Here is a 27,945-nt window from a genome sequence, read left to right on the forward strand (position 1 = left end):
AGCATGTTGAAAAAGACAGATTTAATGACCTTGCTGCAATTCGTACCCCTGGTGTATCATGGTTATTACCGTAACTTTGAAAGACATCTGTGACACCATTCCTGTAACTGATGAACATTAACACCTCATGTTTATCTTTAACTACAGTGTGTAAAGCAGTAACGCTCTATCCCGCATGTTTCGTGTATTACAGACATGTGTGCCGAAACAATAGTGGCCTAACCCACACAAAAAGGGTCTAAAAACACTATTATGGGTAACTACATATAGCCGATTACTGGACACCATACCACAATCGTTGCTATATGCCAGAATCACTACCTTAACACATCAATTCTGCAAATGTCAGTATCTTCCAGTGGGCATTCTCACAAACTAGTGTGCTGAGGAGTTAGGCCACTATAGTGCTGACAGCCTCATGTAATCTAGAAAAAGAAAACAAATAAATAAAAATAAAAAAACTAGTTGTCTTCACAGATTCAGCCACCCCTCCCACAACTTTTCGAATTCCATTAAAGCTCTCCATCTCCTCTTATAATAATTCATTTTGGAAATACTATTCCATCTGCAGTCTGAAGGAGCAACGCACTATACCTTACATTAGACTGATTATTTTCAATGACAAATTTCCTGGTATCAGTAAAATCACAGCACTCTTAAGTGATCTTAGTGCAAATAATCGCTGCAGTGTGCAAGAAGACTCATTACATCATTTCTGCAGGAATTAGGTCAAACATGAAATAAAAGTACACAAATTAGTATGAAATGTGGTATTTTAATTCTTCATAGCAATTTGAATTTTGTTTTGATTGCCTAGGAATGTCTTTCAAAGACTAAATGAAACTGGAGGAAATGACATTTTCAACCAGTACAGAGAGCACAAAAATGTGACAAATACATTTGTATGGCCAATTTTACAGTGCACAATTGTTGTTCCATATTGTGGACAGCCAAAAATTATCAATTGGCATTAAAATTTCAAATTCATAAAATTAAATGTTTTTAATTCATATGGCTGTGATTCAGAAGAGGAACTGGGCATGATAGAATAAAATTTGCACTCACAGTAAAAAACAACTGACATATAAAAACACACAGAATGAAAAACCTGTTATTAAAAATCAATAAATTACAAATAAGGAATTTATTTCAGTTTACACCAAGTCACAAAGCCACACACTGATCACAGTCAAACTGCAACCATGCTATTGTGCTAAAGGTGATTTCTTTTTAAAAATTAACAGTGCCATTTATCTGATCCTGTAACCAGTGGCTAAGACTTACTAGAACATAATATGCAACTACTACATAATCCCACATGCGATTGATAACAGATCATTTAGAATAAATATGAAATTCAAGCAAATTAATTGGACACACACAAGTATTACAACCAAGTATCATGGGGGCTACAATTTGTATTATAATAAATATGCATACCTACAGGCCTGTGGATGTGTCCACAATCTCATTTAATAAGGATGTATAGTAAGCTTTCATGAATAAATTGGCAATTGTTCAAGGCACACTAAGTTACAAATACATGATTACAATAGATGCTAAAAATTAAAAAATGTTTAAAAAGGAACGTACAAAATGAGAACAATTCACGAGGAAACAGCAAAAACTGAGTGACATTGTTAAATACAATATTAACTATGGTTTGCCTGTTAACAAATCCTGAGAGAAATGCATTTAAAATTAGTTAACAGGTCATTTGTATTTAAACAGTATACTAGTATAAAATTGAAATCCACTTTTACAATCAGCTCTCACAGTATATACTAATCTGTCAGTGATTTAACATCACCATTTCCTTCCAATGACAGATGAAACACCGTTCCACCTATACATCTGCATGCAAACCTTTTACAGTATCCTATGCATTGTCAAGAGCCACAAATAAACAATCTGAATAAAAATTACAACTTCAAATTACTGTAATATTTATTAATCTTTACTAACTTTCTTTTCATTTAAATGCATGCATCTGATTATCAAGCATATTGCAACTGTTACACAATACTTTCATTTAAGCCCAGCCGGATGAGTTCACGAACTTTACATGCATCAATTGGCTAATACTGGAGCTATAATTTTTACAACCCATTGTCAATTGTCTCCCTCATCTTCTTCTTCAGACTCTGCTTCTGCAAGCCACATCAGCCAAGTATTTACCTGCAAAACAATATTCACATGAGAACAAGATATTTGCTGCATACAAGTTGCTGCTTGTTGGGAAGACAGTAATTAAGCATTTCTTCTATGCACAGAAATTCAGAAAATATTTCACATACATGTACTTAAAATACTGTGGATAATCTTTAATGCCACACTGTCTCTACTTGGTATGTATAATTTTTTTGCAATACATTATTTCACTCATATTCTGAATTTGGAAATTGTCATTAAACATAAAAATACATGAACACTTTATGCACACACAAATAAAAATCTAGTGCAGAAAAAAAATTCAGTGGGTGGGAAATACCTGGAACAAAGCTTGACCCTTCCCTGGATACGCATCAGTGATATCTTCTTTCCATTTCAAGAAAGCTTCTTCCTCAACCACTTCCAGATTGTACAGATTCACAAACCAACGCAGAAGCATACCTGTAAGACAAATTAGAATGACCTTCCTATAAACATCAGATGTAATGTTTACCAGTTTGGCATGCAATCACATCACAACAATCATTACCAACACTGAAAATCTGTAAAATGTTGTGATACTATTAAGTATCAATTACTAGCTTCTGTTGGCTGAACTTGTCTCTATTCAACAGGGATTACGTAGAAACGCTTTTTTGTTCATAAAACGACAAAACTGAAGCAGATGAAATTAATTGTGACAACTACTGTAAAGAAACAGCAACTAAACCAATGGAGCTACAGTTAGTGCATTATTGCATATGCAAGAAAGTTAACCTGCTCGGCCTCATCTAAACTCATCACAAACCCCCTTAAATGAAAGGAAGAAACTACAGTTCCACAGCTCATTATCCATATTACCATTATACACTAACTGAAACAATAATTTGGGAAAATGATATAGGCAGAAATTCTAACATAACACCTTCACCCAGCTGGCTGTGCTCAAGAACTGCATGCAACTCTTCAACCCTTCAACCCTTTATGCAAGATGGTTTCATAGTGTACCTCCAACATTTTGAGAGCAACTTAGCAGCTCCATAAAACCACCATGTTGCTGCACTGTGCTACCCTCTGTCCGGAAACTCTACTCACTGCTGGTTTGGACATCAAATTGTCATGTGAAGGCAACAAACGCACTTAGCTGCACAGAGTAGTCCCACATTAGCCATAGTTCAATATCATATATTTGATATCAGCTATATTATCTTTCAAGTTGGTGTAGATCTGACATTATCAAAGTTAATTATAAAGTAGACTAATACTTTAGAGTGATCCATTTCTTGCATGCATGGGATGTAACAGAAAATTGTGAGTGATATCACCACCCAACCAGTGACAGTTTAGTGACAACTGCTGTTTTAGGTTTGGAGTGTGATCATGTTTTCAAGAAGAAAATTCAAAGCAAGTTAACTGAACAGCAAAAGCAAGTGAATCACAAGCCAAAATGTTAATGGAAACACTTTGTGGAATATCAAGTGATACTGAGTATTGTACATCAAATAGCGCATTTCGACAATGAAATACAAAATTCTTCATTTCTAAATTAATATACTTTCAAAGATGAAGCTATACAGCTGTGAAATAGAGTGAACAAAAGGAACTGGAAACAAATAAGCTGATAATGCAGTTATAGGAGAGCATTTTCCATCAACAAAAGCTGAAAGTTTCGTCATGATACACGACCTACACTGAAAGAGACAGCTTAATAGACATTTTCTGTACACTGTTCCCTCCAGAGATTTTACAGGTGATAGCATATGAAGCAAATCTATAAGCAACTAAAAAGATGGAAGGCTCAACAAATGTTGTGCATATAAATTAAGATTAAATATGTAGATTTCTTGCAATAAATCTACTAATGGGCATAAAGAGATCCCAAGGATTAGGGGAACATCAGGTAGTATTAACACAGGGCACAGTGTAACATGTGGATTTGTGTTTTACGTTATGTTGGCAGCCTTTTGTTTGACTTCTTTACAATCATTTTTTGTCACCACTTAGAGCAAGCATACTTTGCAAGCAAGTACAATTCAGCTGTGGTGTGTAGGGGGGGAATCCATTTTGAGATATGATAAGTAAATTTTCACCATTATATAACATCCTATTGTTCATAATTTTCTTCTTGTTTGTAACAAACAAAGGCTGTAATTCAGAGTAATATTCACAGTCATTATTCTGTATTATTCTGCATTTTGAAGAATTTGTGATGTTTTGCAGTTTTTTCGAAGCTTACAGAACTATATATAGTTGCCCTGTAGGCACAGTGTAACAATTTAATGTGAGGCACAGTGCAATACTGTTACTGTATATCCCATTACATTACATAGTAATAAAAGATAGTTATTTGCCTCTAAGATGATGTGTAAAGACACATAAGAACACAATATAAACTGTCTTACATAGGGACATTCAGTTACGGACTGTCAGTGATTCCTCAAAGAGCAGAAGAAACCGATATTGTTATCTTTACTGAGGATGATAGGAGGGCTTCTGCCAAATTGGTGCTTTCAGCACAAATTTTAACAAAGGCAGCACTTTACAAAAAATAGCAAATCAGTTTAAATTACACAATTTATGTTTCAATACATTCCAGGTATGCTAAGAGTAAGGAAAGATGAAAAACATATTTGCATGTGTCCAAAACATGTTTGTCAGGAATCATCCCTGATTAACAAGAACATTCTTTGGTATGCTACTTGATGAAACATATTCGAACATGCTACAGCCTAACACTGTAGAAGTTCCAGTTCATCAACGGTTGCTGCATTCAATGTAAAAAAAATGTTGGAATATTCTTTAGCAATCAGAAGAGTATTTTGAATTTTAATTCAGCTTTTAGTGACAGAGTAAAGATATTCAATCTGGATGAAATTGGTACCTCAACAGAACAGACTCCAAGAAAAGTTTTGTTGTGAAAGGAATTAAGCAGTTTAACAAGGTTACCAGTGGGGAAAATCTTATACCTATAACCACGCATAAGAGGTGCTTCTGGTACTTTTCTTCCTCCAGCAATGACATTCCCTAGTCATTTTCAAGGATCACATGCATACAGATGGCACATTAGAATTTGCAGCTTCAACAGGCTGCAGAATACGAAATTGTTCCCACATGTAATGGAGCATTTTGTGAAGCATAGACAATCAACGAAAAGTCTTTCCTATTCATTTTAATTCTGTGTAATTGACCCTGCTGAGAAGTCTCGTGAAATTAAAGTTTAACTACAGATCCTGTGACAGATGAAGCTAACAGTACAATCCCTGCTCTAGGAGCCACTGAGGGTCAAAGTGAGCCACAAACAGACCCTTCTATCACCACCATGGGCCCTATTCTGTATCTTTCCACCATTTTGCCAATCGGTTCGATACGCGAATGGACCAAATGGCCTTTTTTCGAAACAAGAGCCACAACATTATTTAGCAAGCATTTCAAAAGTGATGCCGAACAGTCCTAGGGAACTGAAATGCTGTTGTCAGTTCTCCCCATCCCATGCCAACCAATGAAAAGCAATCCGCACAGATCCGCGCAGGTGCACTGCAGTGCCACAAACTAAGCAGCTAGCAGCAGACATAAGCATGCCATTTTTCGCCCAAAAAGTGTGGTTAGAGTATGTAATACTTTTCGAATTTCGCTGACCATGGGCTTCCATGAATGCATGATAACGACAATATTGGCTGTGTTCTGGAAACTGTCGTAAATGTCACATTATGTCATTTTATTCCCATTCACATCGACGTCTTGTTTTGGATTTTAGGTTCCGGAATATGAATTAGGAATAGAGTGTAGTACCACACTGTATAAATACATCTATTTGTCATTTTTATCCTGTTTTCCGTCGTTCTTAAGTTGCTTCAAACTTCACGGAGGTACGTTCCATCTATGAAACTAATTGAACGCAGTTTGTTTATTGTCATACGTGTTTCGTTTCCTTTATTCGTGATGATGCTTCACAAATAACAGAAGCTAAACGCATATGGGAATAAACTGTCTTCAATTAGTTGCATAGACGTTAACATCTCCATAAATCCACAAAATTGTTTAAGACAGTGTCAAAGAATAAGAAGATGCATAGAATGTGGTTATAGCTTGCTCCTAGAGATCCAAATGATGAAGCTGCCTATTTCCCTATATGATACCTCAACAATTTGGTTCTTAAAAGCAAAATTTTAAAAAATGTCTTTTCATAAGCATGTGGTGAGTTCATTGTACTTTATAACATGCACCTGAAATCAAAATGCTTCATATATGGTGGTATAGTCCGAAAATATTGTGGTGGTAGCCTTCCATCTTTGTCTACTGTTAAAGATTTGATCACAGATAAATACCTGTGACACGCTAGAGTATAAAAATGATTGCTGCTACTTTCATTCACAGTAATTTACGTTGCGCACTTAGATTCTTGTCTGACCACATTCTTTGAAATCGCTACGTATTTCGAAAAAAAAAAATGTTGAATTATTTGTGACAAGAAGTATAAATGTCACTGTCAGTTGTTTCATGCACAGTAATTTCATCCTTCATTTATTGAATATATGGAGGTCACGAAATCGGAGATACTCGTTACTGAGAAAGCAAACTCTTAAATGTAAATCACAATGAATATTTCAGAAAAATGCTTATCTTTGACGATTAACGCAGTCTCTGAGCGTGTTGCAAACACGATGACGAAAAAAATATTTTTGTATTTGGCTGTATACGAACCAACGTCCTTTGCAACGGCAGTTCGTTGCCTTACTGACTTTGCTACTTCAGCTCGCGTGCTAGCGGAGCTTTATTTTATGTAATTGCTGTTGAGAGACACGCTGGCTGACTGTTGCCAATTGATGCGGGCGTAAGCCGTAAATGCATGAAATTTTGGAATGTTTCCTCTATCAGGCTTCACAAAATTCCTTTGCATTGGTACTTAAAAAGTTTTAAATGCATTTCGACACTTAATAAGTAAACCATTTGCGGACAAGAGTAGGCGAAGTCACTAGAACTTTCAGCTAACACTCGTTTCTAACAAAGGAAAATAGTCTATTATAAACTCACTTTCCAACTGAATACGTCCTGCAGTGATTCTTTAGTAACACAATCACTAAATCCAAAGCTAAAACCACTCAATATGTTTAAAATAAATTGTAGGTGTAAATAAACCACAGCTAACTTAATGGCAGGGCCATAGTGAAATCCAAAACCTCTCAGTACAATTGTCGAAAAATCGGCAAGATGACTATTCTGCAACAGGTCTCAGAAGCTTACTGAACAGGAAATTCAGATAAAGAACTAAAACTGATGTCACTACAGAGATTAACCTATTGCACCGATCAGTATGAACGATACAGGATACCGCCCCAGGCGAAGATCCACCATGCACGAGTTTAGCTGGCCCCAATATTTACAGAGCTTTCCCTAAAGCTGAAGAAAGAATGAGCAGCAGAAAAAATAGAAACATTATAACAAATATCCATGTAGAAGAAATGTTCGTCAGTATATTTGAAAGAATCTTAGTGACCTGGAATAGTTGAAGATAAAATGTGTAACCCTTTATGTTACCCAGACAGTGAACACATTAAAAGTAAAAAACTGAGAATGAAGAAGAAAACTGGCCAGCTGTTCTGTTTGCTTGAGAAAAACCAAGATACCATTGATGCCCTAATTAGATGTCAAATTAAAAAGTCTGATCTTTGATGCTTTTGAAAAAAATTGAAATTATTTTCAAAGATTCTAAATATTAATTCTGACACACACACGCACACGCGCGCGCACACGCACACACACACACACACACACACACACACACACACACTTGCAAAACCACAATGAGTTGTGAGCTTTAAAGGAAAACACAGACATATTGAATAGAAAAGCATATTCATCATAATTTTTTTTTATTTAAGAAAAATTCTGTTGCATTGTGTTCCACCTTCTCCTTCTGGTCTTCTGATCCAGCAAGGCAAAATGCATTTCTTCAACAATCTCACAAAATACAGTTTTCTTGGTTGCTGGATATCCAACATCTAAATGACAATGACAAGCAGCTACAGAAAGAAGAGGATGGCTATGTTTAATATAATACCCTCTCTTTTATGTTTTCTCTCCTTCATTCATCTTATAAACCAACAAAGAACGTGAATGAGGATGAATTGATAAGACAGCGACATTACGTTTGAAGCAATATTTACCCCACAAGCCAATAAAAAGGAGTTATATAATATGGGTGCATGCAAATGAAAATTGCTATATCTCTCAATTTGAAATACCTTCTGGAAATGTTGGAAATGCTATTAAAAAGTTAGGCGCTAAATTTGTCAGAACTATGACAAAGTCCCTATAGACTGAACTACAATGTATTTTTAGATAATTATTTCACTTCATTACCTCTCATGAAGTACCTTTAGTAACAAGAGTGTAGGTGTGTGGAACTGTTCAACACAGCAAGTTGGGACACCTTTAGATTCCACTGCCGAAAAAGTTATGGACAGGATTTCTGAGAAAGGACTTTCTGCTATATCATGGAAGGATTAAAAAATCTTGTTTCCCTCAAATTACCACAAAGTGGACGACGTCAACAGTCATGTAAAAAATAAGGATAGCACAGAGCTGTAATTTCATGCTCACAACTTTTAGGATCGCAATACCCATACAAGATGGGTGTTGAAATCACTGTGTGAAACTGACAGAAGTACAAAGTGGTAGCACTGTATACGAAGTAAACTGTAGCTGTGAATTGTGTTCTCATACCTGATTTTTGAAAGAAGAGCATGAAGGACAGCAGATTCATGTTGGTCAAAGAGTTTTACCTTTCAGTCATTGCATATCTGATGGGATCTACAGCTGTACACCACTGGTGGAAAGAGACTTTAATGGAAAAAATACTCTTCACTAAACAGATTTAGTGCAATATCTCTTAACTTCATTTTAGTCAGTGATTTCACTATACAACCATGTCTGATAAATGTGTTAACCCTGATGTACTGTTCTCACTCAAAGTGTTGTATGTAATATTTGTAATGTAAAATATATAGTTTCTTCTCCTCAAGAAAAGATTTTGGTGTTTGGGATTGGTTGGTTTAAGGGGGATGTTTAGAGTCACAAAGCATTAAAAACTGCATAAAATTATGTGAACAGCACTCACAACAAGATATTCACTAATTGCTTTGTTTCTGATGTGTGTCCTACTTTCTGTACACAATGGCACAGAAATACCTTCAATGCAATAAATGTTCTTCTTCTTCGGTTATCAACCCACAGGTTGGTTGGCAGCAGCACGCCATTCCGTTCTTTTGTCAACTTTCTTCTTCATATCTGCATAGGTCTGGCACCCGATGTCATTTATTACTTGTTGAATGTAGCTTAATCTAGGTCGTCCTCGGCGAGTTCTTCCTTCAATGATTCCTTCTAATATTCTCTTAATGAAGTTGTTATGCCGTAAAATGTGACCTATGAAGGTTATTCTTCTTTTCTGTATATTTCGCCAAAGAGATCTGTTTTCTTTCACTCTTCTGAGGACATCTTCGTTTGTAGCCTTGTCTCGCCAGCTGATTTTTTCCATTCTCCGGTAGCACCACATTTCGAATGCCTCTAATCTTCTCTTTTCTTCTTTTCCACTAGTCCAAGTTTCACATCCGTAAAGGGCTGTACTCCACACATAGGTTTTCATGACTCTCTTTCTTACGTCTAAACTAACATTTCTACTCGTCAGTAAGTTTCTTTTTCCATTGAATGCTATTTTGGCAAGTTGTATTCTGTTTTTAATGTCACTTTTGCTCCTTCCATCTGCTGTTATTTTGCTACCTAAGTAGTTAAATTCTGTAACCTGCCCTAGTTTCTCTCCCTTTATTGTTATTCGTATGGGTTCATTGTAGTTCAGGGCGCCACTCACCATCACTTTAGTCTTTTTCTTATTTATTTTCATTCCATACTGTTCTTTTAAGGTGTTTTCCATTTCATTGAGTGCGGCTTCTAAATCTTCTTTCCTTTCTGTAATTATGGCGATATCATCTGCATATCGCAACATATCTATTTTCATTCCGTTAAGTTTTATTCCTACTTCAATATTCTCTCTTATTTTGTCTATTGCTTCTTGGATATATGCGTTGAAAATTACTGGAGATAGTGGGCATCCCTGTCTCACTCCTTTCCTTATTCTTGCTGTTTCTTCTTTGTTTTCCTTCTTAACTAAGGCTGTTTCATTTTGGTATATTTTAAAGATTATCCTTCTATCATTATATTTCAGACCAGCCTTCTTCAGAATTCTAAACATTTCTGGCCATACAACATTGTCAAATGCCTTTTCGAGGTCTACGAAGGCTATAAATACTTGTTTGTTTTTGGAAATTTGTTTCTCAATTATTAGTCTTAAAGATAAGATTGCTTCCCTCGTCCCTACACCGCTTCTAAAACCGAATTGGTCTTCACTTAGAGTGCTATTCAATTGGTTTTCAACTCTTTTCAAAATTATTCTTATTAGAATTTTTGATGCGTGTGAAAGAAGACTGAGTGTTCGATGGTTTTCACAGTCCATAGTAGATGCTTTCTTAGGTATGGGGAATATGATGCATTTCTGATAGTCTTCAGGAACTTCACCTGTTTTGTATATTTTCTGTATGAGTTGCAGTAATGTAGCTTTCATTTTGTCTCCTGATTTCTTAATTAGTTCAGAAGGTATACCATCAACACCTGCCGCTTTCTTATCTGGTAGTTCTTTTAGTGCTTTTTCAAATTCATCTTTCAGAATTGTGTCCCCTAGTTCTTCTTTCTCTACTTCTTCGCTTAATTCTATCATATTATCTGTTAGAGGGTCTCCTTGATATAGCTCTTCAATGTATTCTTGCCATCTCTTCAGCGTGTCATATCCAAATAGTACCTTGCCCTCTTTGTTCTTTACTGTCAGATATTTCTTCAAGACTTCTGCCAACGCCGTCGTGGGTTAAAATCCCATTACAGATTGCATTATATCTTCAATGTATTCATACATGTGCACGCGCAATAATCTCCACTCGGCTACCAGAAATAATACTCTTTCGCATTTCCTGGCCAAGTTTCATACCATCTCTCTCAAACACCGAACTAATGACACCTCTCCTCTCCTCCCCCCCCCCCCCCCCAACACTAATCTTGATACTGTGCACAAGGCTTTTTAATGAGGGTACACATCAAAAGCAATCAAATTAAACTAACCTTTTGGAAATTGTTGTGAATAGCAGAAAACTTGTAAGGAGTAAACTGCTGTTACTTGAAGGTCTACATGCTCATGCAGGAATGCTTGCAATACAGCTTTGTACTTCTCCAACAAAGTCTTCTCCTTCTCAATTAAAGTTTTATCTGGAGGGGTGTTGGGATCACATCCTTCTGAGAGTGTTGACTCCTACAAATTAATAATAATCTTATTACTTTAACAAAAACACTGCAGGTATAAACAATGTAACAACTAAATGAAACGACAACTCATACCTGTGTGATATATTTCAGTAAAACAGTCATGAGAGCATTGATAAATCCAGGATCTGTGTGGTGTGAAGGATCAAGATTTTCTTTGATCCACTTGTAAAACTGTCCTGGATTTGGATCTGTCTGAAGCTGTTTCCACAGTTCAGACTGAATACGTAGTAAGGGAAATAAGAAACTAAGTCCACGACCTTCCAGAATATCTGCTAAACGTTCTTTTGTGCGATCCACTTCAGGAAGCATGTTGAGGAGATTCACCTGAAATCCAGGGAAACATTCATGAGGAGGAAACACACAAGCACAGTGAGCTTAAGAATGTCTGATATTGGGAGAGAAATGATGTCTTTAATAGGTTATTTAACATTTCTTCAGAAAAATTCATGTTTTTCACCTTTTATTTGGCAACGATATTTTTATTTATACTTACAATTGGGATGCTGACTTTTAGGCAGATACAAGTGTTTTCCTTATAAAGTGACTATATTTAATGAGTGAAAGAATATAAAGTAAATGGCTACCCAATCATTACAAAATTTAGAGTAACTACTGAATTGGATAAAACTCAGTTACCTTGCTTTCATTAAATAGCTGAGTTAATTTTGATTTATCTTGAGTCTTGAGAAGTTGTTGCAGTATAAGCAAGAACAAAGGGTAATGTGCACCGTTTTCAGTTACTTCAGAAATCTCTGCTAATGTCAGCAGTCCTTCAGACACAGCACTTGCAGCAAATCCTAAAAATTTAAGAATTTTATGACTACAGTGAAACCATAAACTATTACCACCAAACTGATAAAATTTCTCTTACCTGCCACATATGAATATATACGCGGTATCTCTTGCTCTTTTTCAGCCATTATTACAACCAGATCACGGAATGCGTCCATAAAGTTATTCGAGGTGATGAGAGACTCTTTCTTCATGGCCATAATTAAATTTGATGCCAGTTCCCTATCTGAATCTAGAACAGAAATGAAATGAGTATTAAGGACTTACCTATATTGCAATTATCTTTTTGTATGCTGTAAGTGGGTAAAAGAGCACTTACAGGTGACCTGGCTCATTTGTTGCATGCTGCAGTTGGTAACTGTTTGTACAATGAGCAATGTCAAATGAACAGGACAAATCACAAATCTGGCATTGCTCATTCGTAATTTTCTTTCCTTTGTAAACAAGTTAGATAGCATAAGCAGAGTTTAGGTCCCACCATAACCACCACCTTGGAATCACAGTGCATTTGTAAAAAAGAGCCACATGTGTGACAACCAAGATGAGATATGGTTCTCACTGGGTACCTCATCACCCAACTGGTTACAACAGACATATTGCCAACAGTAGTGCCCTACAGAAGAGCCTGGTACTGAATGTACACTCTAGCCCTGTTAGTGTTTGCCATTACATTTATTCATAGTTACAGAACTAAAACAGGTGGACATTAAACGAAATCCTAGTAACAAATACATTTGTACACAAATATAAAAAATTTTCCTTCTCTGCAGTAGCACATTAGACACCATAAGCTCAAGGTAACAGAGAAACTCATTTTTAGTGTCATTTGTTCATCATCAGTTTAATTCTTACTTGCTTCGTTAATATGTCATGAAGTTCAAACTACAATCTGCCACACTACTAAAATCTCTAATGCATTTGCACTAAACACTGTCTACAAAAACGTTTTAAATTTGTTCACAATTACAGTCTATGTATACTCTGGAACTACGTATGTCCAGTTTCCTCATACAAAAACAGATGCCTGAAGAAATGTGACACTTATGATTTTGGGACATTCAAATAAAGCATGTATGAATAGATGCAGTACACTTAACACAGCAGCATAAACAACTAAAATGAAGCATGTCTTGTGTTTTAGCACAAATAAGGTATAAAATTAGAACAATACTATTAAATTACTGGAAATATATACTAAGACACAATAATGCATTGGTCCACCTCTGGTGCTGATCCAAGCAGTTATTCAGTTTCACATAGATTAATAAGAGTTATTGGATATCCTCTTGAGGGACATTGTGCCAAATTCTGTCCAACTGACTTACGAGTCCTAAGCTGGTTGTAGGGCCCCATAATGGTCCAAACATTTCTCATTTGGGGAGAGATGTGGCAATCTTGCTAGTCAACACTGGGTTTGAAAGGCACAAACACAGCAGAGAAATTCTTGATATGTGCATTATCTTTCTGACATGCAAGCACAATATGACTTGCCATACACGGTAACAGAGGATGTAGAATATCATTGACATACCACTACACACAGAAGAATACCATAAACATACTAGTGTGCTTCAGACAACAACCAAAGAGGAACCGCTATGAAATGAAATGGCTCCCCAATCACTCCCGCATTGTCAGGCCATACAGCAGGAGACAGACAGCTTGGTACCCAACCGCTGTCCATGGCATCTACAAGCCCATCTTTAACCTGGAATGTCCTTTAATGGAATATAATTGTCTTCAGTGAGTAGTCATGTTTCGAATGAAACTCCAATGATCAGTGAGGACATATCTGGAGACACCACAGACAGTGGTGGGATAGCAACTTGACTTTTGCCCACCACACTGCCTGACATCAAGGAGTCTTAGTATGTGTGCCACTTTTCTTGCCATCCACGGCATCCTTACAGCATGCTAGTATGTCGACCATATTCTTCAGACCATTTTGTTGACCTGTATGGCAAGCCCTCTTGGGCCTACACTTCAACATAATGCCTGTCTGCACACACCAAGAGTTTCTACTATATGAGAAACCCTACGTTGGCCAGCAAGGTTGCCCGATCACTCCCCAATTCACGACATTTTGAGCAGTACTGGCAGGACCCTACACCAAGATCGTGATTTTGACACTAACACACCAATTGGACAGAATTTGGCACAACATCCAAAAAGTCTATCAAACAATGCCAAGCAAAATAACTGCTTGCATAAGGGCCAGGAGTGGATGAATGCATTACTGATATGCTGAATTTGTGAAGCTCTTTGTCTTGAATAAATAAAAAATTTCTGAAATTGTAATCATTTGTTCTGTCTTTGCACATACATAACATCATCTGATTTCTTGCCTATCTGACCAATTCCTTTAAGTGTATGTTTTTTGTCTTAAGAGTGTATTATTATACACAAAGCTGTCAGTATCAGGGAACTGTTCCACCTACAAAACACACTAGTACAAAAAAATTTAAGAATACTAACTGGGTGATTCCTTAATTTGACACAAAAGACCATCTCAGGCTTCTTTCATATTAGGTCACCAAGAAACCCAGATAAGAGATGGGGAAACTACCAGTTTTCAGAGGTATATGACAATTGTGAAGTTTTGGGTCTGCAAAGTCTGAAAACAAATTTACCTGCTTATCTCAAAATAAATGACTATATTTCTGGTTCTAATCCAGATACAGCAATGGAATTTTTATAGCTGCAAAGCTAATGATTATAGAGTTTTACACCAATATGCAACATGGCAGGTTTCTAAGTCTTTTCACATTCAAGATCACTGACCTTTACTATCTCAAAAGACCCCACTCCCATTTTTTAGAAATTACTGCAGTGCTCCAATATGCTACTATATACAGTGAAACCTCTTTATAACGTTCCTCCATATAATGTTTTCCTCTATGTTACATCTGTTTTTTTGGTCCCGACTAAAAGCCCATATAAACAATGTTAAATTTTCCTCTTTACTGCGTTTCCTCTATATTACAATTTCCTCCATGTAATGCTCATATTTTTGGACCCCTGGTTAATTATTTACCTCTTTATAACATTTAAGTGACTGGATGTAGACGCATCATTTTCCGTTCTGTGGATCCACAGTTTGCACCGGCTCGGAAAGCCTGCACTCGGCGTGTTTCATATGTCAGCGGCAGAACCTGGTCGCATTACATGTGACTCTCATTCTGCTTGCAATCTTTTTGGCACCATTTACTTTCACCCATCCACCTACCGGGTCCCATGTTTTAACTACAAAAACTAATCATTTGATACATTGATCATTTGCAAATGAATATCATACTACAGTATTGTGAAAGTTTAAAATGTCATCTATGGCACCATTTGTCAAAGCTGATTAGTGGTATCCTGATCTTCAGTAATGCCCTGTAATTATTATTTGGAAGCCTTCCTCTTTATAGTGTTTTCCTCTACACAGTGTTCAGAATTTGTGGTCCCTTGAAAAATGTTATATAGAGGTTTCACTGTATATGGTGAAAATCAAGATGACCCCCAAAGGAATTAGACTCAAAAATTTATTTTCATGGCATCAGTACAGAACCAAGTAGTGCACAAATATCAAACACACGTTATTAAAAAGTATTCAAGTAATGTAGTAAAAACACAGTTTATATTACTGCAGTGGTATTAGGAACAATGAAAAAGCAATAAAAAGTGGTTAAATCTCCTTTCACAAGTCTTCAATTAGATCGTTAATGTTCACCAGATATGATTCAAGGAAAGTGTGTCCTTCCAGAGGGTGTCACTGGATGCAGTCTTGTTGAGAATGTCATATCTTCTGGTAATACAAGTGACTGGTTTGGCAGGGAACTCGGGGGGGGGGGGGGGGGGGGGGGGGGGGGGGGGGGGGGTGATCCATATGGAGGCAAGAACCTGGTGTGTACTTCATTAAGTCTGTGAGATATGCATCCACCAATTATATAGGCAGGCAAAAAAAATTCACATATTTTACTTAACAGCATTTCACTCCCCATAGCAAAGAGTAATGACTCACTCTTCTCTGCTCACTAAAGAAGCAGTATTTCTTTTCACTAGTTATGTTAACACGTACTACACAATGAAGCTTATGGGTACCTACAATTCTCATTATATTCTTGAAATGATGTTTCAGCTTGGTTAACGTCTTTATAGTGAAGGGAAACCAATGTGTAGTCAAAGGCTCATTAAGGAAGATGTACGTTGCACAACAGCTGCTTTGGTGTCAAAAAATACGGTTTTCAGGAACTAGCATGAGGCTGGCAAGTGTTGCTACTCTCTTTACAGTCTCTCAAACCCACCACAAGGTCCTTTACCATGTGCTGTCACAAAAACATGCTACTCTGCTTTTACATCATCTTCCTTAGGGTAGGACAGATTCATGAAATTCTTTCTATTTTTGTATCGGGCAGCACAGCCACCAGAAAAGTAATAAATGACCCTTGTAGTTGGAAAGTGACAAACCGATGAAACTGTGCTGGAAAGTACCCACACGCATACATAGAGAATATCATGCTTATGGCAATCAGATATTTCCACATATTATATGGTGTGTTTTATCAGCATTTGCATATCAGAAGTAATCTACTAGAAGACAAATTGTAACCTGTGAAATATTCCAGTGAAATCTGTGTACTTCGTTCTGAACAGTGATGGAGTAATTCTCTGCAAAATTACAGATTACAAGATATTCATTTACTTTTTATTCTTCTTTAGCGATTTTAAAGACTTGACTGCCGCAACATGATACAGGAGTGTGGTAGGAACTGTGTAAACTCTATGCAAACACATCAATGGAATTGTCTGTTGATTTAGTTATAGTTTCTGTAACTACCCAGCTTATAGTTAACCAACCATTACACGTAATTTCGTCAATGAAGTTCATTATAGTTTATTTTTTGTCCATTGATCAATACCAACCTGACAGCCATGTCAAACTTTGACAATAGGGGTACACTTAAAACGTGCTGGAAGTGCACGATTGCATGTAACAAATGCTGTACAGTGCTTTTATTATCTAGAATTCAAAGAATACAGTGTCAGGACCTGTACAATTTCCTTTTCATTTAACTACTTTTCTGGAAGTATTTAGCTCAGCTGAGGCAACACCTGTACCCATTGACAAGTTCTGTGATACTACCTTTCTACATTGGCTGCAAATTTTTCTACCTAGCAATACATTAGGACACTTGTTTACAATCCACTCCTGAAAATTCCTTAAACTGTTATGTATCCTTGAATGCCTTTCTTTAAATGAACTGCAACACTACATTTTTGACGTGGAATTCATTTTTTACAAACTAGTACTTAATACTACTTAACAGCACTTTTACACAACAATGACTAAACAAAACACCATGGAATAAAATTATCTGGCTGTTAACAGCAAGAAATGTTCACCAATTTGTCAGAATAATAGTGACTGCTGCTGTTTGCTGTTCTGGAGAAAAAAGCCACATAGCCAATTACAGCATTTTGTTAGTGTAATAATGTTGACAAATTTTTTAGGCACGACACCTTTGGTGTGCTATCTTGATTATTTACCATATTTATAGTAGCATATTGGATTAATGCAACTATTAAAAAATGAAGATGGAGTGTTCCGAGACAAGATCAAAGGTTGTCAATGACCTTGAATGTGAAAATTCTTACAAACTCCTTATGTTTCATATCAATGTAAAGCTTTACTTATTAGCTCTTCAATTAGAGAAGTTTCAATGCTGTATCTGGATTAGAAGCTGAATTATAGCAATTTACATTTAGACAGATGCACGCAATTATCACACAATATCCAAACTTTCCATAATTGTAACTTTCTTCACATCAGTCACATACTTTTGCAAAATGATAGTTTTCTGCATCTTATTTGGGTCACTGAATGCACAAAATTTGGAAGAAATCAGAGGTGTGTGGGTCAAGATATATATTTACTTCTTACCATTTTTATCTAAAGTGTGTGTCATAATTTTGAGGATGACATATCGTGAAAAACGTTCTGGTACTTTTTGTTCCTTATATGTACTTATGGCATCTTCCAATTTTGTGGAAGATTGGTAATCATTCATAATTGACTCAATCTTCTTTAAAACTTCTTCTTTGTTTGGGCCCTGAAAATTCGTCATCTAGTTAGACTTTGACAATGCAATTTGAGTAACAATTTCTTTAAGTTTTGATCCACAACTTACCTTGTCTTTTTTATTGCTTTTTTTGCCTTCTTGTGGAGATGGTTTGATGAGGATATTATTTTCCTTCAGTAAGGGAGGAGTTGGTTTCAATACAGGAGAAGAATCTGGCCTTAAACTTGTCTGGCGTGCTATCAATTTAGAAGAGCAGAATTGATTAAGCTTTGACCTTTACACTGCAATTATAAACACATTAGAACAAAATGTTAATAGTTAAATCACACACCAGCATTAAGCCCAAGGGCTGGTTTTGCCATTGCCTGCTTGTAGACAATAGAACTTGAGGGAGGCCTTAAAGAAACATCATCCAAATTCTCTGGTCCCTGCGGAATTATTGTAGGTCGCTTGAATCTTGGTGGTACATCCTTTACCCCTAATACAGATAAAATTTTAAAAAATGAGGTGGTATACTTAAAGAATTTCAACAGTATGAAATATTAGTTCATAAAATACAAACCATTACTAAAATTTTGCTGATGAGAATTGTTCATGTTTCTGCTTTGTTTCCCATGATTCTGTCCAAAATCCTGTCTGTTATTCCCACCACCCGAATAGAAACTTTGCTGCTGCTGACGTTGCGGACGACCAAGACCACTGGTAAATCCATTTCCTGATGAGTACCTAGAAAACGAAGTGACATCCTGACAATTTACAAAACTTCTCTGAACAGATAGTAATTATCTTGCGCAAGATTAGCACTACTTACGGGAACTTGTCATGTGACATGCCAATACCACCAAGAGGAGGAGGACCTCTTAACGGAAATGAAGACATTGCAGGGCGTGAGAACATATCACTTGAGCTTCTGCTTCCTGGTACGCCAATGTGAGAACCAAATCCAGGGCGACCACCTCTGATATCATCATCTCTTATCTGGAAAAGAAGACAAATGTATTTATAAAACCTGTAACAAGAACACAGACTTAACCAGCAGACAAGAAATGTTTTTACCTGATGTATAGGCATTGGGCCCTCAACACTCGCCGCCTTGCGAGGAATCCAGTTGTTTTGTCTGAGTTCTATCACATCTTGAAGCATGAAGCGGATTCTCATTGGCAGATCCTTGTTATCTGCATGAAGTGCCATTCGTTCAAAGTATTGATTCATCAGCATCTGCAAAATAATGATACACATTCATATTTGGGGAAACAGTCACTGCTTCCTGTTCTGGATGGAAGTTCAGAATTTGCCTTACCTGGGCCCTTTCAGTGTCCAAGATGCGCCCACAAGTCTTCATTATCTGACAGAGGCACTCCAAATCCTCCGCCAGGTCTTTCGATGAGCCACCACGACTCTTTTCGTGTAATAAGGATTGAATACACTGATGCAAGATACTTTCTGCAAGGATTTCCAATTTTCCCAGTTCTCCAATGAACTATTTAACAGGAAACAAAAAGGGAAAAATCAAAAATTTAAGCTTAAACTTTCTCATTTAAGATTTGACCCATGTCAAATCAACCTACCTTAATGTTACCAAGCATTTTGCGTTTTGCGAACTGCCGCCTTTCCTCCTCTTCTGCCCCCAACGGTCCATTGTGCCCTTCAAATTCTTCAGTTGCTCTTGATCGGTTTTCAAATTCAGCGCGACACTTGCTGAGCAGCAGCCGACGGAATGTACAAGGCCCAGGTGGTGGTTCAAGATTTGGTGCTTCCTCTGACAATTTCTTGCACAACAGTGCATACATAGAACTGTACTTCGGCTCATCTAGTGCCTTTTCGAATATCTGCATGAAAAATTATGAAGAAACTTCAGTATCAAACAGCATTATATGGAGAACACACTTCTATGCAAATTTTAGTGTCATTCAAATAAACATCCTTCAAGCAATACTACACAAATGCAATCGACACTTTTCAATACTGGAAAGTCTGAGTGTCAAGTTATACTGATAAGCATAGCTCAAAAAATTGACAAAAGCAATCAAATTGTCTACTTTTACTAATACTATCAATTCAATTTCACAATTCAGAAATTAAGAGCACAGTACTCAAAATAACATAACATACCAGTAATATAACTCCTGTAAGAATCTTTGGGGATTTGAGGTCTGTACGGAGCAGGTCATCACTCAGCTTCTGGAATTTTTCTGGGGTAAGTTTATTGAGGATCCCCCGCACCTGAAAAATTAAACTATCAGCATCTGCAACAGCATGGGTTTCCTCTATTACCTGAACTGTGAACAATTCGAATTTTAAACAATTTATCTTCAATCTTCGCATCTGGATAAATAATCTATAGCGGTGAACTTAAGCAAATACCTAGTATATACCAGAGAGACAAGAACATGAAAGGAAGTTCCAACAAAAATGTTAAATGACAGTACTTTCGCAAGTGGCCTTTTGTCAGTCAAGGGTAAAATACTGACAGGATTGGAATAAAATGTCTTTAATGGCTGTGTGGGGCAGTTCTTGCACTTTGGTCTTTTCACACAGATATGGGTTGTAATTATGAAAGAAATTTATATGACAAAATGACCAACTTGAGAGCAAACATATACACTTTACACATTTTTTATAACTATCTTTTTGGCAAGTTTTTTGAATGAGATTACCAGTTTTGATTATGCAATAGCCATCTTCAGGGCCTAATTACTCCTGTTGTGTATGTATGAGTGAGCGACAACCTTTTCGGAAGGGTTGGAAAAATTATGGAGTAGTTCCTCACTTCAATTCAACAGACCTGCCCAAGTATGTGGTGTAGCTGTTCTAGGGTTCTAGGGACGGTTAGGGGTGTCTCTTGCTCGTGTTTGGTGGAAATTTACCAACAACTGCTACTGCATAGGTGAGATGCCTTCTCCCTCCAACATATCCTTTGTTCTCACAATCCTCGTGGCTTCAATTTATTTTAGTCCCTCTACTGAACCTACATTTCCCCATGTTCCTACTGGGCCATTCTGTGCCAAGTGGTCTAATATTGAGAAATGTTCCCACATGACCATCATGGATTTTGATGAAATTTTGTATGAACATTCACACATGTTCTCAATGAACACTGGTAAAGCTTCAGTTTCAGAAATTCAATACTTGCAGAGATATAGTAACTTGTTTGAAACCATAGCACAGCTTCCAATAGTGCATCCTTGAATTTTCAGCAACTTCGAGATATCTCGATAAGTAACTTGGCCACCTTATACACCTTTTAGAGCTCTAAAAAGTAAAATATTAAGAAAAGGATTTCTGAGCAATTTTCATATAGATAATTTGAAGCAAAGTTGGGTGAAAAAATAGCTGCTTAAAAAAAATGCGAACTTTAGTTTTTTATATCTCCAAAAGTAATTGTGGGATGTACATGAAACTTTGCACGCCATAACTCACCAACACAAGGTCTTCGAATATAAAATTTCATTCTCCTGTTGCTTTCCATTATTTCACAAATCTAGGGTGAAGTTGACGATTTTTCAAAAAGTGCTAAAAATGGGTATTTTTAGTCAAATTTTTCAAAAAAGTGTTTTCTCCAAACTCTTCTAAACTATGGTCATTAGAAAGAGCATATTCTAAACTATCTAGAAAAGTGAGTTTGGTTTTGCAATGCAAGCATATAAGGCCCTAAAAAGTAGCATCATCAAAGAGGCACACTGGAAGTTTGAACACATTTTTCTGGCACTCAAATTATACCTGAAACCTTTTATTATGCCTAATAAATGTTTATTAGTGCCTTGAATAACTGAAATAAAAAGATCTGGTAAATGGGCAATGAGACTGTCAGAAGTAGCCCTTCTGCTTTTATTGTAAGTGTTCATCTGCATAAAACTCTTCTCATTTGGACAAAAAAGGATCATAAAGAATTCAATGAATAACAACTTCATATTTTTTGTACTTCTCAAAATTGTAAATATTTACAAGTGTAAAATGAAGACCTAATTTTTGGATTCAATTGTATAAAACATTTTCCAAAAAAGAATCGGTTTGCTTGAATCATGCATCAAGTGATGTAAATTTTCCAATCAATATTGCCGAGATTTTAATACCTATGTGTTGTAACCTGTGAACTTTTGTCTTAAAGTTATTACGGAAACATGTGAAATTGGTTGGTTAAACATCTAAGAGTTTTAATTTTGTATTTAATCACACTTAAATGTAGCCTACCACCTTGGTAAATATGTAACCACTAGTTTCACACAGAAAATTATCAAGATTCACTGTTTATAGAAAATATAACTGCAACAATTACTTTAACAATCAGATTGTTTCATTATTGTGAGCCTTGTTTGAAAAATCAGTATTTCAGTGGTGTGTTTGCAGCATAGTGAGTGGGTTCTCTTGACATTGTGGCTTATTAAGTGATTCGCAAGACCATCAAAGTTTGTAATATAATTTACAAAAAATTGTTTTGATTGTGTCTTTTATAGCATATCTCTTATTAGATTTTTCCATTGGTATTATACATTGTGTATAATTTCATTCAGTAGCAATTTGTCTGAAATTTAAGCAGATTATAATTTGCACTTAGAGGCCAAATATATTATTTAGCTACTGATTAGAGATGGATGAAGAAGGGAACAGCATACCTTCCTGCTCAATTGGGCAAGGAGATAGTGGAACAAAGTGTCATGTCACTTTCTTTGCCAAAAAAGCTGCTTTAAAATGGTTTGCGGATTTTAGTGATGAGGAAAAAGAGTTGTTGGTCCAACGTTATGAAGCAAAGCTGGACAATACCTCTCAAGTTTGCCTACACTATGAAGCCCTGTCATTGACAATATGAGAGGGGAAAAATAATAAAAATAATAATAATAATAATAATGCTTCAATCCCTTTGGGAAGGTGAATCATAATGTTAAGGCAGGAATTTACACTCTTGATACTGAAACAGCTAATAAGACTTCTGATACGTTGAAGAAGCAGCTTGTTAATAACATAAAGCCAGGTCAGAAAATTTGTGCGGCTTGCAGAACTACCTTAACTAAACCCTTGGACGAAGCTTTATCAGCCTCATCATCACATTCTGATGAGGACTTTCTACACCAAAAGAAGAATTAAATAGTAGCTTATTGTCTATCGGTATTTCACCCCTGAAGAGAACAGTGAGCTACAGAGATAAGCCCCAATATGTGAAGAAGAAAATTTAAAAGGCTCAAAATGTGATTAAAAACAGAATTGTAAATGCAATGGTAGTAAACCAACAAACTGAAGATGCTAGTGAAATTAAGGAATGTGGAAACTGTGCCAATTATGCACATTTGCTGACTTAACTGAAAGCCAAGATGCAGAATGCAATTCATAAAGAACAGATGCAAATTTTAACCTTGACACCTGTAAGTTGGACAGTCAGACAAACAGCAGCTCAGTTCGGAGTGTCCGAAAGAATGGTGAAGAATGCTCGGAAGCTTAAGGCAGAGAAGAGCATTCTGGCACTTCCTGAAAATAGGCAAAGCAGGAAATTACCAGCAGAAGGTGCTAGTAGAGTGCGAAATTTTTTTGAAGATGATGAGTATAGTAGGGTGAGACCTGGAAAAAAAAGATAGTATTTCAGTTAGACTTTTAGATAGAAAGACATACATGCAGAAAAGATTGTTACTTTGCAATTTATGGGAAATGTATGTTATCTATAAGAATATAAATGGTCCAAAAATGGGATTCTCGAAGTTTTGTGAACTTAGACCCAAATGGTGTGTAACAGTAGGATCAGCTAGAATGCATGCAGTTAGCATCTGCGCAAGTCACCAAAATGTTAAGCTTATGCTTAGCGGAGCTGGTATATGTGAAAATTATATGGAGATATTCCAGCTCCATCAGTAAATTCGTCTGGCCGGCAATACACCATTCCTCTTGATATTCATCAGAAAATTAATGTAGCATACCAAAAATTGAAATAGGTTAGAGGAAACAATCTAAGGAACCCAAGAGTGCCTTCTAATTTTACACAGGGCACTTAATTTTACTATCCGGCTTGGGAACCTGTGTAAAGAAACCCTTATCAGGCTTGGGATCCGGTGGTAAAAAAACCACCCGTGGCTGCTGTTGCTAAGCTATCGGGCGTGGCCCCTATGGCAATGGGAATGATGGTTTTCTCAGGTGAAATGAAACTAGCAGTGGTTAAGCCACCATGGACCATAGCAACTCATTTATACACTTCTTTTCCATCAGTTAAGTTGGTGCTGTTCATTAAACAGGCAACTAATAATTAGATGATTATGCAAATAAATTTTACGTTTTACATTCATTCTTAATAATAATTTTGTGTGTGTGTGTGTGTGTGTGTGTGTGTGTGTGTGTGTGTGTGTGTGTGTGTGTGTGTGTGTGTGTGTGAGAGAGAGAGAGAGAGAGAGAGAGAGAGAGAGAGAGAGAGAGAGAGAGAGAGGGGGGGGGGGGGGTGACAATTAAGAAATAACATTGCTTCTATTTTTTCTTTTTTTGCTATTCGGACGTAAGCTAGGTCCTATTCATCAGGACTTCTTATTTCACTTATCCCAGACATTAATAAACGTGTATAAGGCAAAATAAAGGATTTCATGTATAATTTGAGTGCCAGAAAAATGTGTTCAAACTTCCAGTGTGCCTCTTTGATGATGCTACTTTTTAGGGCCTTATATGCTTGCATTGCAAAACCAAACTCACTTTTCTAGATAGTTTAGAATATGCTCTTTCTAATGACCATAGTTTAGAAGAATTTGGAGAAAACACTTTTTTGAAAAATTTGACTAAAAATACCCATTTTTAGCACTTTTTGAAAAATCGTCAACTTCACCCTAGATTTGTGAAATAATGGAAAGCAATAGGAGAATGAAATTTTATATTCTAAGACCTTGTGTTGGTGAGTTATGGTGTGCAAAGTTTCATGTACATCCCACAATTACTTTTGGAGATATAAAAACTAAAGTTCGCATTTTTTTTAAACAGCTATTTTTTCGCCCAACTTCGCTTCAAATTATCTATATGAAAATTGCTCAAATCCTTTTCTTAATATTTTATTTTATAGAGCTCTAAAAGTTGTATAAGATGGCCAAGTTTTGTTTCTTTCATGCAAATACTTACAGAGATATCTCATCTCAAATTTGCTGAAAATTCAAGGACACACTATAGAAAGCTGCGCTGTGGTCTTAAACAAGTGACTGTATCTCCGGAAGTATTGAATTTCAGAAACAAACTTTACAAATGTTCATTGAGAACATGTGTGAATGTTCATATAAAATTTCATAAAAATCCATGAGGGTCATGTGGGAGCCTCCAGACCACTTGGCATGGAATGACCCTACTCACTTCAGTCTGGGCCTCTCACTTTCGTTCGTTACATTTTCTCTCAGTGGCTTCCTACTCCAACCAAGTCTTAACATTCTTTACTTACAGTTTCTTACTGTGGCTGAAATAATGCTAATTGCTCACTGTTAAAACATACGTATAAAATCTACAACAGTTTTCATGGCTGAAATGTCAGTGTGTGCAAATCTCCTTTGCTTGAAAGCACAGATTGAATGCTCCAGAGTGACTTAACATGTTTCAACAATAATATTAATCAATCTAAAATAATGGAGAATATATGTGCTTGCGTGTTTCACCTAAGCATTTCAAGCACCTTCAGTGGCTTCCACTCTTACACCCAAGAATGCCCTTACTCTTCTACACTACACTACCTTCCTTACCTAAAAATTTACTGAATTTCATTTCACTACACTGTCACTGCAATTTAACCTTCCTCACAACTTGACGAACCAATGGAGAAGAATATAAGTCCTTTTAACATTGAGGTCATTAGAAGGAGCAGAAGCTCTGATTATGGAAAGATAAATTGGCCTTCCCTTTCAATGAAATTGTTTGCAGTGATTTAGGGAAATTGCACAAAACCTAAATCTGCATGGCCAGACAGTGATTTGAGTAGTCTTCCTCACAAATAAAGCCAATGGGCACACATAGGAAATTAGTTGACAAAAACCAGAGTACACTGAAAACTATAAGAAATACTTTGTTAAAAATTCAATTTCAAAAGACAAGTAACTTATGTTGTTGTTGTTGTTGTTGTTGTTGTGGTCTTCAGTCCTGAGACTGGTTTGATGCAGCTCTCCATGCTACTCTATCCTGTGCAAGCTTTTTCATCTCCCAGTACCTACTGCAACCTACATCCTTCTGAATCTGCTTAGTGTATTCATCTCTTGGTCTCCCTCTACGATTTTTACCCTCCACGCTGCCCTCCAATACTAAATTGGTGATCCCTTGAAGTAACTTATTCTAATATAAAAACAAAAAAATCTTGAAACTAGCAATATATGTTTAATTCATTAGTAACAAAGGACATCAAGCAGGACTATCTCTCTCTCTCTCTCTCTCTCTCACACACACACACACACACACACACACACACACACACACACACACACACACACACACACACACACAAAATCAGACTTATGCACAGACATACATAAAACTTCCAGAGGTTGCCAGAAAAACTAAAATTACACAAAACCATAGAATACCACAGAATAAATTAGAAGTGAAAGGGTCTAATACACAAGAGGCAACTTTGTAAACAAACTTAAAAAAGCTACACCCTAGTAACACTGACTTGATTCTGTCAAAGAAAAAAAATTAAGACATTTGTTTGTATATCATTAAATATTAATAGGAAAAATAATTAAGTGGCCACCTACAAAAGAATGTGAAATTCACAAGTATAACCATTACCAATTACTTCAACACCGAATTTACATTCTAACATCTGAAAAATATAAAAGCACAACTACATGTTAATGTTTACACTTCATTTAAGGAACCGCAGCTACTGATAAAAAGCAGACAATGAAAGGCTGTACCTTTCGAAAAACCAAATCTTCATTGCCTTCTGAGGTGAATGCATCTCGTCTTACAGCTGAAGGAGGGATCCAGCGCCGATTTACGGAGTGGGTGCGAGAATCGTCCCTGAAACAAGGACAAATGTTACGAGTAGTCTAGAGATTGTACAGTACTGGTATCATCACTTATGATACGGAAAAAGGGCCTCTACTTAATCCGAAAGAACACTTACCTTCCTCCTGAGACACGAGAAGCACCCCCCGGTCCTCTAGGGCCGTCCGTTGTTGCTTGTTTGTTAGCCCCCCGGACAATAAATAATTAAGAGCCTTGGGTGAAATGGGGTTGGGGTGCTGAAACAAATAATTGTATATTTACGTATATTTACATAACTATAGGTCAAATATAATAAAACATTTACATAAACCCTAACACTCTGGTGCTTTCGCAAAAGCCAGCAAATCAGAAGATATGAGTCATTAAAATGGCGTAAATTACTGTACGCAGACAAGGGACCCTTGCGAGTAATGACGGATCAGACGTCCGCCATCTTCACCTTTTTACGCACGCTTTCCTAGTACATAAACCATGAACTCACCAGGTAAATTAAACACTTATACTGTCCTTTGTACGTGCAACTTCGATTTAAAAATAAAATGTCCTCACACTCCCTTCTCGAAAACTGACGTTAGCACCACACGATTCAAGATGGCCTTAAAACTGAGAACTGTGCAAAATCACTTGACAA

At 36.6% G+C, this 27,945-nt stretch overlaps 1 protein-coding gene across 1 annotated transcript; it reads right to left on the reverse strand.

Moving 5' to 3' along the window:
- Nucleotides 1-755: 755 nt before the first annotated feature.
- LOC126473375 (eukaryotic translation initiation factor 4 gamma 2) lies at nucleotides 756-27,487 on the reverse strand. The gene is made up of 17 exons (XM_050100382.1): nucleotides 27,433-27,487; nucleotides 27,221-27,326; nucleotides 20,484-20,594; nucleotides 19,940-20,200; nucleotides 19,672-19,851; nucleotides 19,428-19,589; nucleotides 19,183-19,349; nucleotides 18,934-19,097; nucleotides 18,703-18,849; nucleotides 18,480-18,607; nucleotides 18,233-18,401; nucleotides 12,386-12,538; nucleotides 12,151-12,311; nucleotides 11,587-11,838; nucleotides 11,314-11,500; nucleotides 2,492-2,613; nucleotides 756-2,178 (listed from the first exon to the last, which is right to left on the reverse strand). Exons 4-17 carry the CDS (start codon nucleotides 20,159-20,161, stop codon nucleotides 2,113-2,115), a joined length of 2,280 nt encoding a protein of 759 aa, XP_049956339.1. The 5' UTR covers nucleotides 20,162-20,200; nucleotides 20,484-20,594; nucleotides 27,221-27,326; nucleotides 27,433-27,487; the 3' UTR covers nucleotides 756-2,112.
- Nucleotides 27,488-27,945: the final 458 nt, after the last annotated feature.

Source organism: Schistocerca serialis, chromosome 4 (genome assembly GCF_023864345.2).
Source record: "Schistocerca serialis cubense isolate TAMUIC-IGC-003099 chromosome 4, iqSchSeri2.2, whole genome shotgun sequence".
In the NCBI taxonomy this organism is placed as follows: Eukaryota; Metazoa; Arthropoda; class Insecta; order Orthoptera; family Acrididae; genus Schistocerca; species Schistocerca serialis.

Excerpts from the sequence above, each read along its gene's own strand:
- LOC126473375 (XM_050100382.1), bottom strand. The coding sequence starts at position 20,161 with ATGTATGCACTGTTGTGCAAGAAATTGTCAGAGGAAGCACCAAATCTT. Across the intron at positions 12,539-18,232 it reads ACACACTTTAGATAAAAATG|ATTCAGATAGGGAACTGGCA; the intron begins GTAAGAAGTAAA and ends TTTCTGTTCTAG. Across the intron at positions 2,179-2,491 it reads AGGGTCAAGCTTTGTTCCAG|GTAAATACTTGGCTGATGTG; the intron begins GTATTTCCCACC and ends ATTGTTTTGCAG.